We start from the raw sequence: 16,151 nt of genomic DNA, 5'->3' as shown, positions 1-16,151 counted from the left end.
TTTATTAAATACACCAAAAAAAGTAACACAATAAGACACAAACTTTCTTCTGCTATATTAAAAACATACTATATCTATTTGCTTGGTTCCTAAGGGTCACACTCTTTATCTTTCTTCATATTATTCTTTCCTCTGGGCTTGTCTCCGTACTTGGTCGGCCGGAATCTTCCGTTGTGCGTAGTGCCACTGGTACGGCTTTATTTTTAGCAAGAATACAGATTTAGTCTGAAACCATACATTTATAATTGTTTCAAATAAATGAAAATTTATAAATAAATAGGAAAGCTTAAGACTCTTAGCATTAGCGTAAATAAATATAAAAATATTGTCATTGTTTAATGCTAATATTTTAAAATATTCGCCCTTTAATAAGGTTCTACGCTCTAAGGTTCGAATTCTACCATAGGCTTAAAGAAGTCTCGAAGATTGCTTTTTTATTATTAAACGGTTTTATTTAGCTCACCCCGTTTGTTTTATTCATTATTCTTGGGTCAAATTTAGTAATTCAAATTTCACCCTCTTCCTGTCAACCGATTAATCTGAAATTTTGTATACACTTTGGATTTTGGTGACAATACAATTATGTTTATTCATTATGATTATAAATTCAAGATGGCCGCCGCTACAAAATGGCGGATAATTTATGTTTTATTAATCCCATCAATATGGGTATCAAATGGAAGGGTTCAACAAGCAGAATACAATATACTATAAAAAATTGAAATATAAGATGGCGGCCGCTACAAAATGGCGGATAACGTAGGTTTTATCGATCCCATCAATATGGGTATCAAATGAAAGTACTCAACCAGTATAATACAATGTACTATATAAAATTAAAATCCAAGATGGCGGCCTCTACAAACGATAAACTAGTTGAAACATCTCTTTTATTTCCATGGAGTGTATAACTATTGGAATTTCCATGAGCAAGAAAATAGTAAGTAATTTCCTCACCGTCTGCGGGCCAACTGAAAGACGAATTAAACGATTCTTCTATCGCACATTAAGTCGATAATTTGTAGACAATTGACGTGCACCACGGTTTTATTTTAGTCCAGTCTATGCATATGTTTATAATTCCCACGACTGTATCTATTTTATTATTTTTTGGTTTTTAGTACATTTATCTTAAACATTGCAATGTATGTTTAACATAAAACCGTTTAACTTAAAAAGTTTTTTTACCTATTTTTATTTTTAAACTAAGACAATACACACATCAAAGATAACGAATCTAATAATGAATCCAATAATAGGGTCAACTACCTAAACATGCTCTCTATGTATGGCCTACTCACAGGTCATTCCCTTCCAACTCGAGGTAGTAACTGCTTTGATCATTTCATATTAAAATTAGAGAAAAATAACGTATCTCCTTTCATATCAGTTATCAACACTTCGATTACCGATCACTACATGATATTTTTATGCATAGCTAAATTGCATAGTAACCACAAGTGCCCAAAAACCAAGCTCTTCGTAGACTATGACAAAGCTATAAGAATACTTATGGAACAACATTTGGATACATTGCTTTACTCTGAAGATCCTAAGTTGGTAGTTAAAGAACTTGTAAAGAAATTGACTGACTCACTGAAAGAGAGCTCGACTGTTATGTACCTCCCTAAAAATAAACGCAATATCAAACCTTGGATGACATCTGGCCTCCTACCATGTATAAGAAACAGGAATAATATGCAAAAAAGGCTAAGGGCCGATCCTGATAATGAAATATTAAAAATCAGCTTTAAGCGGTATCGTAACTACTGTAACAGCCTGATTAAAAAGATAAAACGGAATTATGATAGACAACAATTAGCTCTTTCTGTAAATAATAGCAAAGTACTTTGGAGTAAAATTAAATCTATAGCTAATTTAAATAAAACTAGAACTCCAAGTTTGAATCTTTTAAATATAAATCCCTCTCCAGTTTACTCTGTTAATTATGTAAGTGGCTACTTTGCTAGTGTTGGAAGGAAACTAGCAGAGGATATTATGTTGAATGCCCCCAAAACTGAAGATCCCTTACTATTTGTTGATAGTCAATTATTTTCATTTGTTCTCCTGGATACTGATCTATATGAAACTGAAAATGTTATTTTGAATCTTAAATCTGACAGTGCGCCAGGCTGGGACAATATTCCAACCAAATTTCTTAAATTAGCCATACACATAGTCGCACCAATAATTTGTCATCTAGCTAATCTCTGTTTCAAAGTAGGAGTTTTTCCTTTTATACTGAAACAGTCTATCGTTACACCTGTGTTCAAAAGTGGAAATAGTGAAGATATTAATAACTACAGACCGATTTCTGTTTTACCATCCATTGCGAAAGTATTGGAAAAATTAATAAATTCTAGATTGGTTAGTTACCTTAATAAATTTAAATTCTCTCTAACTCACAATACGGTTTTAGACACGGAAAATCCACAGAGGATGCCGTATTAGCGTTAACGTCACTAATTTCAGAACAGTTAGACAAAGGAAAAAAATGTTTAACTGTCTTTTTAGACATTAAAAAGGCGTTTGATACCGTCTCCGTACCTCTGCTTATACAAAAACTTGAAAGAATTGGAATTAGAGGCACATCACTGCTGTTACTCAAAGATTATCTACACGATAGAACTCAGCGTGTCAAAATTAGAGATTACATTAGTGAGGACTCTAAACTAACATTTGGTGTGCCTCAAGGAAGTGTATTGGGACCAACTTTATTTCTAATATACATTAATGATTTATGCAATTTAAAACTTGACGGAGGCCATGTGTTCTCGTATGCCGATGACACTGCTTTAGTTTTTTCAAGCACATCATGGAACTCTGTTAAATTGATGGCTGAATCAGGCCTATCAAAAATCTCTCTTTGGCTAAAGTCTAATCTTTTAACGCTAAATACTGAAAAATCAAACTATATTTGCTTTACAATCAATTCAAAAACACAACCTCACAATAATTTCCTTGTTAAAATTCATGAATGTAGTAATCTAAATTCTAGTAATTGTAATTGTCCTGTAATTAACAAAGTAACAACAAACAAATATCTAGGTGTAATGTTAGATTGGCGACTCTCATGGCACCCTCATGTCGAATTTGTGAATGGAAGAATAAGGAAGCTTGTCTGGATTTTTAAAACGCTGAGACACGTAACAACAAAAAAATTATTGACTCAGATTTACGTAACATTGGGTCAATCCATTTTGGGATATTGCATTTCAACATGGGGTGCTGCTTCAAAAACAAAGTTTCTAGAAGTTGAAAGAGGTCAAAGGTCTTTACTAAAAGTTATGTCTTTCAAACCATACAGATTTTCAACTGTAGACCTATATAACCATTGTGAGTTACTAACGGTTCGAAAATTATATTTACTTTCATCATTACTAAGAGTACATAAAAATTTACCTTACAATACTGGCAAACTTAAAACGAGGAGAAGAAATATGGTTTTACACTCAATTCCAAGTAGGACTAAATTTGCTTCCCAACAATTTACCAGGAAATCGACTTATCTCTACAACATAATTAACAGTAAGTTAAATATTTATCCATTAGCACTTCATAATTGCAAAAAAGTGCTTACGGAGTGGTTGCATAAATTGAACTATTATGAAACGGAGGATTTGATGCAACAAATGAACGTATGAATTTTGCATCCCATACATTGTCATGAAAAGACACACAAGCACACTTTTATAACTTATACATCCATTCGTTTACACATACACTCACTTACACACACACGCACACACACACACACACACACACACACACACACACACACACACACACACACACACACACACACACACACACTAACGCACCTCAAGTAGACACACATGTTGTAATTATCTTTGGTTTACCTTTATAACTTTGAATTATACTTAATTTTGATTTATATAACTTTGATCTACTTATTTATTTCAATTTGTATATGATGTTATGGAAGAGCGGGGCCGCCTGCCACAAGTGCTAGTAGTAATACTAGTAACTTACTAGGATGACCCCAATTTCAATGTATTATTTTGCTGTACGAAACGAAATAAATATTTTTAATTTTTTTAATTTTAACACATCGCCATCTAGGCCCAAAGTAAGCGTAGCTTATGTTATGGGTACTAAGATAAGTGATGAATATTTTTTATGAATAATATACATAAATACTTATAATATATAGATAAACACCCAGACACTGAAAAACATTAATGTTCATCACACAAATATTGTCCAGTTGTGGGAATGGAACCCACGGCCTTGGACTCAGAAAGCAGGGTCGCTGCCCACTGCGCCAATCGGCCGTCAAAGATTCCAGCTTTGGCAGCGAGATATGACAATAGAAAACCTATTTGCTGCCATCCGGCACGTTGGCGGCAAGCTTGCCTTAAAATAATTTGATCATCAGATCAATTATATCGAACAGGTGCCTCAAATTAGTTTTGTCTATAAAATGCGTAATTGTCCCCGCAAACAGCAATAAACAATTTGAAGAACCGCCAGAAAGGTTTTAATGTACATTTAGATTGTCATTTGAGGAAGTTAATAGATTTAACTATAACTAGCTTTCGTCTGAATGACCGCCTGTGATGTTTTAATTCTGATGACTATACGAGTTATTAATTATTAAAACTTAGTTGATTATTAATATTTGCATCAGTGGTCAAACCTACTATAAATGTTGTCATTTTTATTGAGCAATAAAAATATTTTTATTATAATTTTATAATTTTGTTACAACACTTAAATAACGACCTCGCCAGTTTGGTTCCGGATAACAGCAGGGAATTGTTCCCGTGGGATTATTAATCAATCCCGTATACACGAATAGTATCTATACTAATATATAAATCTATAGTGTTTACGGTTGTTCCGTTAAAACTATTATACTATACATCCGATTGAATTGAAATTTTGCATCCATGTAGAGGATACATTGACTTAATGGACAGGCTAACTTTATTATAAGTGTTAAATCTCCGAAGTGTATAGCGGGGGCGTTAATGATTATTGTATTTTAACTCTTTTAGACATCAAATTTGGACAGAATTTTTTTGGGTTATGTTACGAGCAACCAAGAATGTATTGAATGAAGTTTAAATCACAAAATCGGTTCGGATCGCAAAATTCCTACAGACTTAAAATTTAATAAAAATTTCATGTTTTGAAAAATTTTAGCCATAGAGGATATTGTGGGGGCGTTAAAATTATTTATATAATTATAATTATTGATAACATCCTAAAGGTTTTTTTATAGTAATAAATGATGGACCAAGCTGTAGTAACCTAATGGTTCGTGAAAAACCCTAATTTGTTACATAAACAGAGGAACACTTTGAATGCCATGCAAGGAATACATCCTATGAAATGACACCCTTCGGACTGGAACGCAGCTTAGCAGCTTAAATAGGCATGGGGGTATTAGGGACTTCCCTAGACAAGCTTGGCCACAAAATGCTTTAATAGGTACTACTACTAAAACTTTTCTACTAAAGTGCGGAAGAGTCTATGTAAGATTTGCAGTCATTGATTGCAACTATCTATAATTTCCAAATAATACTGGTTGCCTCTGGAAGTAGGAGGGACATCTTTAGTGCTAAAACACACATATATATATACACACATATATATATATATATATAAATGTTATGTTGGTTCGTGTACGCTTCAAAAACTCAAAAAGTGCTGCAATGATTGGGCTGAAATCTTAGCATGATATATAATACGCATCAAGGATTGTTTTTATGTATTTTTCACAACCATTCAATCACAATGTGCCACAGCGAAGCGTGGCAGGGTACAACTAGTATATATACAAAATGAACTATAGAACCTTCTGGGTTTAGTGATGACATGTTGAACTACGGATCACAAGGTCTTAGTTGCGGGTCAATAATTTGAACTAATACTTAATAGATAAGGAATTAGCTATGTTCACTTCATGCTTAAGAAGCGGCGATAGCGCACTGGGTGGGAGCTCGACTTCAATTTCGGGGGCCGAGTTCGAATCTCAGCACGCAAATCTAAAGTTAAGTGCTTTTTAACCAAATAAAATATCACTTGCTCCTACCGTGAAGGAAAACACCGTCAGGAAACCTGCATGACCGAAGAGTTCTCCATAATGTTCTTCTTGTGTAGAGTCCAGCAATCCGCATTAGGCCAGCGTGGTGGACTTAAACCCTTCCTATTGTAAGAGAAGACCCGTGCTCTGTAGTGGGCCGGTCATGGGTTGATATGATGATGATGTTGATTCATGCGATTGATGCTATCGATGGCTTAACGTGCTTGACTTCATGCTTCTGCTAGCACCTTAGGCCATCGATACAGGCATATTGTGATAATAATCGTTAAGCGATACTGCGTTGGAGCATCTTTGCTCTAAAGCCGGCTCATGTACAAAAAGGGGCCTGTAGCCTTCAATAGGACATGTCAGGTCACTTGAAAATCACTATAAATACACAGTATTTACTTTAGATTCAAATAAAAAGCAAAGAACCAGACTATCCAAACATAAAGCGACCGGACTTAAATTTCTTTTTATTTTGCCTTGACATCTTACAGAGCAGCTTCTCGTGTGTAGATCCTGCTTTGTAAAGCGCTCAAATAAAGCTTGTATAGTAGAGATTGGACGAGATAAAATATAAATGTAGCTGAATGTGTGAAGCGGAGAAGTCGAGTAGAAAATTCTTGTAGTAAGTGCTCCATAAATTTCAGTTGTTTTGCGGGAAAAATGTCCGAGTTATATAGATAACAGATACGAGTTAGGTTAGTAAGAGATACGAGTATTTTATCGCTAAGTAGAGAGCTTTTGGCAGAAATGTCAGTGTTTAGATGTCAGCCAGTTGCCAGTGTTAGTGTTGAGATAATTTATGTATTAGTAATGGGATAGAACAAATATGCAAGATCTCAGGAAAACTGTACGCTAATGTTTTTTTTTCTCTCATGGAGATTAAAAGATAGCCCAATTATCTTCGTTATCAGATCTCTATGTCACTATGTTCGCTGTTTCTTTGTTTTCAAGTAAATGATTTAGGGAAAAAGATGGAGCCGTCATAAGATCGCTCCGTTGTCACCTCCGTTTTATAATAAACAATGTAAATATCCCCTTATGTTAGAAGATAATAGCGAGAATTATAAATAGAATTCACAGAAGTTTATTTTGACTCATTGGTCAATCATGATGGTCAGTCATCAACTCCCCAGTATTAAATTCACGTGTCACTACAAAGGTCAATGGGTTTAAGTGCATAGTGCCACCACGCTGCTCCAATGCGGGTTACTGGGCTTAAAATATTATTATCACATTGTAGTGATAGCAACTCTCCAAAGCATGGCAGACAGCGCAAATTATTACCAAACAAAAACGTAAAACCACCCCCTCTTCATGTACCCAATTAAGAATATACAGAAAGCGGCAACACTACACAAATTGAAGCATCAATTCGGCGTTTTCACAGTTTTTGAAAACAATGCACCGCATGCAACAATTATGGCCGAATTAGGGTTCAGTTCTTAATTCTGTACTTATCATATTCTAAAATTATTAAGCTTTAAACTAGGTATTGTAAACTTTAACGTATTACATACTTTTTGTGTTGGAACTAGTAGACAAAATATCAGCATTAATCAAAATTATTTATTGCGAATTAAAAGGATATTTCCGACATCGATTAAATAGAATACAGTATGGTAATACATTAAAACAATCAAACAAATTACAGACAAGTGCCAAGAGATGCATGTGACTCGATAATGCCTAGTGATTGCTCTAAGAAAGGATACAGTCGATTTTCAGTGTACAATCAAAATAGAACGGTCGTCGATTGGCAAAGACAATGCAGAGAATCTACGCTGGCGGACCTCATTAGAAACAGCTGTATAGAATCGATTCGCTGTAAGGGCGCCGGCGGACTCGTATGGTTGACCGACTTGCTCGACGCGTGCGACCAGAATAAATGGTCCCGGAGCTTCCTCGTTATGATTTATGACAGTTGAAATACGATAATAACTTTCGCAAAGAGTTGAAACGCAAACTATGGTTATTTAAATGCTGTCGAAATAGCTTATTTTTTCTTATTACGTACGAAAATTAAGCTATTTTGCATATACCTGGAAAGAAGATATAGAAAAGCCGCACTTATTGGTATTCAATTCAATATTGTTTGGGAACTTCGTAAATTCTCTCTTCGTTATCACAGGAATAATAAGGAAACGACTCTCGCCCGTACATACTGGTATATGGGATCATGCTCAAGTCAGATGAAGGTGTTTTATCCAATTGCTTTAAAAGTTTATTAGTCCGCCATTCAGTGAGTTGTTCTTCAGTAGGTTGTAAAGCTGATATGTAACTTGCATCATTACTCTCATTGCTTTTCATTGAAATAGAACGAGTAAGGTCATGACACGTTAATGCATCTGGTTTGTGTGGTAAAACGAATATTTTCTTTTTATCAAATATATTATGTTCTGTTGCGACACTTGATACACTATTCATTTTCCTCATAGGCAACTTCGGTGGAAGAATAAGTGCTTCGACAGATCTATGCTTAACGACCAAAACTCTTTTGCTGCCTTTTAAAAGAGTGGGGTTTCTTTGGATCATACCATATACACAAATGGCTCCACACGTAAGGCAACCAACAGATAAGCAAACGAACCAAATAAGTTCATGATAATTAAATGTATAATTACTATTCGTTGCCATTCTCGCTAAATTATAAGACACGCAGAAAGAATGTTTCACAGTGCCGGAAGATAAATTGAACGGACAAAATGTTAAGTAGTTTTCCAACTCTACGTTAAATACTTTCAATATATGTGGTACAGTATTAACACAGTAAACCATGTGTGCACATGATGACTGATACCAAAGTAAACCAAAACCTGGCAAAGCCGATGAAGCTATTTCAACCATCGAGTATGGGTTATTTTGAACAAAAAACACGGGTTTTATCCAGTTACCATTTGTTGAAACAAGTCCTCTCTCAGTTTTATACGAGAATAATTTAAAATCTTGTCTGTTCATTCTATTCAATAAGCATCTTGGAAGTTCAGGGGTCGCTTTAAATTGTAAAGTGCTATTTTTTGCTGAAACATTTCCATCACAAGCACCGTTCATATATATAATTTCTGAGTTATTTTTAACACGCGGTTGTGTCTTTACAATATCCAGTTTTTTTGAAATATTTTCATCATTATTATAATTGATTTTACAGTATCCTTCAAAATCTGAAAACGCCATACCGGCCACCGCAACTGGAGAGTGACAAACGGGATCAACAATTAATACTTCTGCACGGATAATATTTCTTAGATCTTCCCTGGAACAATCACAATGCCATAAATTATCATGTAAGGTGATCCTTGGTTGATGTGGCAGAATCCTATCAAATAACCCAACAGGGAGGGTGACAAATAAATTATCGTTCAGATATAGATGTTGTATGTTCTCCAAATAATCAAAAGTTCCAGCTTCCAGTGAAACAATTTGACAAGAATTTAAAAATAAAACTTTGCATGCTCTTAGCTTTGAAAAACTTGCGTTACCAAGATTATTACGAAAATTGTTTGACGAAAAATCTACTTCATTCAGTGTCAAGAGTCTTGTAGAGCCTGTGATATTGGCGGGGTCCCAAATATTGGACGATTTTATATCCAAGAACTGCAAACTGTCGTCAACTGGTGCTAAAGCACCTTTTCGTATATCGGAGAGTATACAATCGATAAGAAGCAACTTTTCCAAATTTGAAAGTCCTACTAGCATATCCTTTTCCCAAACGTTAATTTCTATTTCTTCCATTATAAGAATCCTAATGTTTCCACCAAACGGACTCATAAATGCATCGGGTGCTATTTGTTTCATATTTCCGCCTACAATTGCTAGTTCCCGAACATTGGAGCTCATGCTCCAAAGCCAGCTCTGTGGTATTTGAAAATTCTTAAATGTAGGTCCAATTAACTTTAAAACTATGCTTTCACAGTGTGCATCTGCTTCCTGTAACGAAAAAAATACATCTACTATATTCGACTTAATTTTGAACTGAATTCATAGGTAAAATTTTAGTTTTAAACAAAAGTTTTAACGCGTAAAATTTCGTATTTTGTATATTCCTATACAAACTTTATTCTCAATGCTATACCCATGAAGGTTATTTAAGATGCATTAAGGCGTAGTTTTATCAGAATTTCTAATTAATTCTTAATAAATTTCTTCAAATTTCTGTTGAATGTCTTGTTTTTAAAAGTTCAACATTAAGTTATTCTTAAAAAAATTAGACTTTCAAATTTCAACACCTAATGCGAACAGGTTTTTAAAATAAAAAAGAAGCTTATGTTACTCGTTTTGTATAACCTATCTGCCTGTGAAAGACTGGTGGTGTATTTGTTGAAACAAGCCGGCAGTTATAAAAAAAAATTCAAATTGATTTCACATATAAATCTGATATACACCGCGTTTAGTGAATGGCAATTATTTTAGTATTAGAAACAAAGTTTAATTTCAAGTAAAAGCTAATTTACATAGATATCACCCGAAGCTACTCCCCACGGGTTTAAAAAGGTCAAAAAATTTAAAGTTTAAGTTTAAAATCAAACTTTTGGGAGCAGAATTTCAAGAAAATGCTTCTAAATGAGTGCTTACGCCATTGAAGAAACTTAATGACAAAATTTAAAGTTTCTATCGCAGTGTTTTAGATTGTGCGATATTTTTATCTACTGACAAGAATAACTTATATTCGAAAAACTAACAATTGCAAAAATGGATGATATATTATCATCATAAACATAAAAAGCCTTTATTATTAAATAACACATTGTTATAAAAATGTACCGAAGCGGCATTTATGATGTCTTCTTCATAATCTCCATAGTAAGGGACGTTATTGCATATAACTCGGCAATTTGTAACAGAGCACCGCGACGAAGGCCCTGGTCTCCGGCCGGGTTTCCCAAAAACCATCAGCATTATGAGAATAAAACTTGACACTATGAGGGTGCCAAATATCATCTGGACTACCAGACGAAGCCATCCATTGTTGCAAGATGTGTTCCTGAAAATGCAAAATTATATTTTTTAATAGTGAGATATTAACATCCTACAAATACTCGTACCTCCTCTCTTATAGGAGACTGAGCTAAGGATCATACACCCACCACGTTGCTTCAATGTGGGTTGGTAGGTTTTTGCTATGATTATAAAATGTTATTGGTAATTAATGAGACCGACCGACAGCCTAAGATTCATCCCAGCATTCTGTGGAGATAACGCCATTTTCTTAACTCCAGGCTGGTAGTCACACATTTGAAAGCTTAATGCATTGGAATTAACACAATGGCAATGACATACAATTGAGGATGCTAACCATTAGACCGATTGATGCATTAAAGCCAAATAGTGACATTATAGCTCTAAATGAAGTAAAAGTTCCAACACGAAAACTCGACTAGACAAATCTTAAACTTGGTTACATGCAGGCTGAAAATTGGTATCTGATATAGAAACACAGATCTTATATTTAACAAAAAGGTGTAGCCGGTGGCCACCCTAGTGGCGTTGACTATGCAGTTAAAAGATAACTACACTACTAATTATTGTGACCGCGTAAAATCACCAATGTCGTTTTTTTAATGGAATATGTGGCCACCGACTTCACCCAAAGCGTGATGTTAAATAGCCTTAAACATAATTCGAGAATTGGGCTATTACATTCAAATAATTTCAAATTTTAGCCAAATAAAAAACAAACCCTATTTTTATTATTGGACTATTTAGATAAACCGGTTTTATGGGTAGACATGACGAACGTATAAATAATATGTCACAGCAATACAGCCAAATGGGCGTAATGGGTCACTTTTAGGAATAATAGGCGATACAGTTTTAAGGATACAGTAATTTAGATTAGATTATAATATTGCTATCATATTTTTGTATGTATTTATGACGTAGAATCGTACTTTCATGTAAATATGATTCCATGTAGATAATACAGAAAACTTAAAACTAAGTATCCCAAAAAGAGGTTTATTTATATTTTTTATTTTCATAAAAAATTAACAAGAAAAATTTATTTTTGCCGTTTTTATTAGTGCTATTTGTATAGTTCCAATGATGCTGCTTCCCGCAACGTCAGTCGCGTTAGTGTTATTTTTTTTACACCCGCGGCCAGTATTTATTTTCACGAGCTCTCTGTGCAAAATTTTTTTTTGTAAAATTCCTTCAAAGGTGTAATTATTCGCTGATAAGCTAATTTCAAAAGTCAAAATGTGATGTTGGGAGGGAAAGCAGTTCTATAACATATTTTTGAAAGAAAATTAATAGAATGGATATATTTGCAGAGAAATGCAAAAAAAAAGGGAAAGGAAAAGGAAAAAAACGTCAAAATGAGAGGCTTTGCACATAACACTTATGTAATGTGCTATACCCTACATTAAAAAAAACTTGATCTCAGTTATCTTTTATGATATTTTAGAAGCTTTCTTTAGTACGTTGTGTCAATTGAGTCAGAGGTTAAGACTACTTAAATAAACAAGTTCTAAATAAAAGGATTATTTTATTCTTTATTACCTACTTTATACATTGTTCTAATTGTAGTGCCTTTCACAAATCGGCATAAATATAGGTATTTAAGCTATTTGTGCTGTTATGATGTGTGCCTTTAAGGCTGTTTGATACATTTTATTTGGCATGTGCCATTAAATTTAACTTAAAACAATAAATTTAAATTAGGCTACCTACATAATCACACGGTTGATTAGAATTTCCGTGGGCATCTAAGTATAATAACATAATGGTATTTGTGAGACAAAATATTGCTCTTTATAAACCAAAAGTGGATATAAACTACCAACTTACTCGAAATGGACAAGAAAGGTACAGATCTCATTTGTAATATTATAAATAAATAAATAAACAAAAAATAAATAAAGAAATAATCATATTATAAAAGCATATACTTAATCCCGCAAATGACTTCTAGGGTTATTTACCTACCAATGCATACACAATGTTTTAAAAATTCATTTAATAAATCGCGGTTACTATACAATTCATTAATTTCTTCCAAGGCTATTTGGAAGCAGGCCGCTCCTCTGTCATCTCTCACAAGATAGAAGATTGCACACTGTAAAATGATGTTGAAAAAGAGCAATCTGCTGAGTTTCTTGCCGGCTCTTCTCGGTAGAATCTGTCTTGCAAACCGGTGGAAGATTCACTACAAACAGACTGACTTGACGTTGCAAAAGTGCCTATAAACTAGGCCTACTTGATATAAATTAATTTAGATTATATGTAAAAAGGTTTCCTTACTTGGCAATTGTTGATACCACGTTTCGCCCCTTGACAAAGCCTACTTGAGCTACATGCATATCTTTTGAAATACTATTGTTTCAGTAGTTTTTCCAGAGTACAAATAATTAATTATTATCCACTTCAAAACATTATTAAAAAAGTACACTAAGCAATAAAAATGCCCTTTTTAGCGGGTCACTCATAAAATATTCAAAAGCGTCTACTTCGTATCTGCCGGCACTATTAAGAGTTCATTTTGCTGAAATACGTGTGATATATTATTTCCAATAATCCATGTCGAGATAAGGTACGATAATAAAGTATGTATCGCGCTTTTAATGGGCGCTTTGAGAGGATAATGTTAGCAAACAATAATAATGATCGAGAAGGCAATTGAATGGACAAAAAGTGGTGTTAATGTAACATGATAACGGAGGCCTCGAACGTAAGGAACACCAAGAATTCTAGTGATCTTTTGAAATTATCCTAGACTTAAAACCCGAACGAAATAATAGTTTTATAACTTATTTCGAAAAACCATGGCTCGTTAGCAATTCCAACCAAGCTGTAGTTACACCATACATTTTTAAATTTTTGCAAAATTCTGTTTTTTTTTTTTATAGTGTAGAAGATATTTTAAAAGAAATTGCTTTTTAAGTTATGTAGGAAACAGTTGGTATTGAGAGATGAACTACATAAGCTTAGAAATTGTATATCATTGTTTAGTTTTTAAATAGCATGTTTGATTAATTATTAATTTTGTACTTTTGAGCGGCTCTTAGATATTATATTTACTAGCTCACCCGTACAACTTCGTCTGCACCAAATCGGTTATTACCGGAAAACACGAATAAAATGTCATTTTCTAAAAATGAATCCTTGCTAGATCGATTTATCGCTCCTTAAACCCCCTGTATACTAAATTTCATGAAAATCGTTGGAGCCGATTTCAAAATTCCAATTATATATATATATACAAGAATTGCTCGTTTAAAGATATAAGATAAGATTTTAAGACGACATTCGAGGTAGTCTACGCAATAAAACGTTTAATCTCCGTCTGTCTACAACATCTAGTTCAATCGGTATTTTATTTTCATGGTGAAAATATTTGAATAAAACATAAATATGTAACTCAAAATGTAAGTTATTTTCGGTTATTAAATTTCACCTTAGTTTTCAAGTAAGCGATTTAGGCAAGTTACTTGCTGGGGATCGAACTTGGTCCCCCGACAGAGAGGCCAAAGTCCTTACCAGTATCGGCCGCTTTAGTAACTTTTTGAAAAGTGTTAACTAATACTAATGTTAACCGATTTATATATTTTTAACTGCGTTGTAACATAACCATTTTCCAAAAAAAATATCCATCCCTGCTGTCTTTAAAAGCGACAATTTGTTATGGTGCAATATTGCCTTTTTGATTATTTATTTACACAGACACAATATTATTTTAATTCGAAACAAGATCTATGCTAATATTATAAATGCGTGTGTGTTTCTTAATTTCTCCTTCAATCATGCAACAATAGTGCAACGGATAGACAAAAGATAGGCGATAGGAGTTAAGTGACTCACATGGCTACTTTTTACCCCCGAAAAAGAAATGTACCTAAAGGATAGAGACCTGATTCTGTTTAATTTAACGCATTTAACGCTCCATAACAATGCTCAAAATTCGTTATGAACACTCGCCCTATGAGCATGTTGTAGCCAATAATCCAAACCAATAGAAAATCATAAAAATCAAACCACACGTTTCTCAAATTCCCAATAAGAGCATTAAAATTTTGAGCTTCCCATTAATTATTGTCCGATTTACCTACTCGTATATGCGACAATTCAGAAATTCTGTATTGCGGTCACGTGAGCAAATTTAACTATTTATTATTAAATCATCATATCATTAATGTCTGTTGACTGGTGGACTTTTGCATAGGTTATTCTTTGCGGCCTTTTGCTTTCTGTGTCCCAACTCTCAGCGACTAGTGAGATATCTTCAGCCTGGTGTGCATGTTCGATTTAGGATCACGAAGTAAATTCGTGTCCAGCAATCTGCGATCTCATCTGGGAGTTAGTGATGACGGGAGTCTAAAAAATCAAACTATTTATCCTAATTCATTATTCAACTGTGTTCTACATATTTTACATGTATTGTACGCATCACAAAGAGAAGGGGGGTTAAGGCCGTAGTCTACCACGCTGGCCCAGTGATTGGTGGACTCTACCCACTTTTGTTTATGAAGTTTGATTATAAAAACTCTCAGGCATGTAGGTTTCTTAACGATGGCTTCCTTCACTTCCTTCACCGTTGAAGCAAGAGATATTTTATTTAAAACGCACATAACTTCAAAAGGTTTAGAGGTGCGTGGTGGGATTCGAACTCTGCCCCCCAAAAGTGAAGTCGAGTTCCTACCCAATGCGTTAACCCCTTTTCATTGTGGGAGGAGACCCGTGCTCTGTAGTGGACCGCTAGAGGGTTGATGTGATGACTATGACGTACGCATCGAAAGTACCACCTATGTGGCTATTTGAATAAAGAAGTATTTGACTTTGAAATTGTTTTAGAGCTTAGTGTAATCTCGATAACAAAATATGTTAAAACCACTCTTAAATGTAATAAGAATGTATCTCATTGTGCAGTTTTTGGGCTCTCTCCAAAATGCTGCAGGATCCTGGTGATAAAGTAGGTCACACACCCCCAGGCTTGAGGTGTACGTACGCTGTTACGTAATTGTAGATATTACATCGAGCCATAGTCCCGGTAGGAAATGTAATAAATCAGTTGAATGAATGAATGAATACATTTTTATTGTACACCAAAGAAAAAAAGTAGTTATATAAATACATATCAAGAGAGTATAATTTGGTGGCC

General features: G+C 34.2%; 1 protein-coding gene across 1 annotated transcript; it reads right to left on the bottom strand.

The window, feature by feature from the left end:
* Positions 1–7,613: 7,613 nt before the first annotated feature.
* LOC120624269 lies at positions 7,614–16,033 on the bottom strand. The gene is made up of 4 exons (XM_039890718.1): positions 15,976–16,033; positions 13,298–13,358; positions 10,820–11,039; positions 7,614–9,985 (listed from the first exon to the last, which is right to left on the bottom strand). The coding sequence occupies exons 1-4, from the start codon at positions 16,031–16,033 to the stop codon at positions 8,144–8,146; spliced, it is 2,181 nt and encodes a 726-aa protein (XP_039746652.1). The 3' UTR covers positions 7,614–8,143.
* Positions 16,034–16,151: the final 118 nt, after the last annotated feature.

The sequence above is a fragment of the Pararge aegeria genome, chromosome 6, assembly GCF_905163445.1.
Source record: "Pararge aegeria chromosome 6, ilParAegt1.1, whole genome shotgun sequence".
NCBI classification, from domain to species: Eukaryota; Metazoa; Arthropoda; class Insecta; order Lepidoptera; family Nymphalidae; genus Pararge; species Pararge aegeria.
The sequence above is the reverse complement of the archived record's forward strand: the minus strand, read 5'-3'. Positions and strand labels throughout refer to the sequence as shown.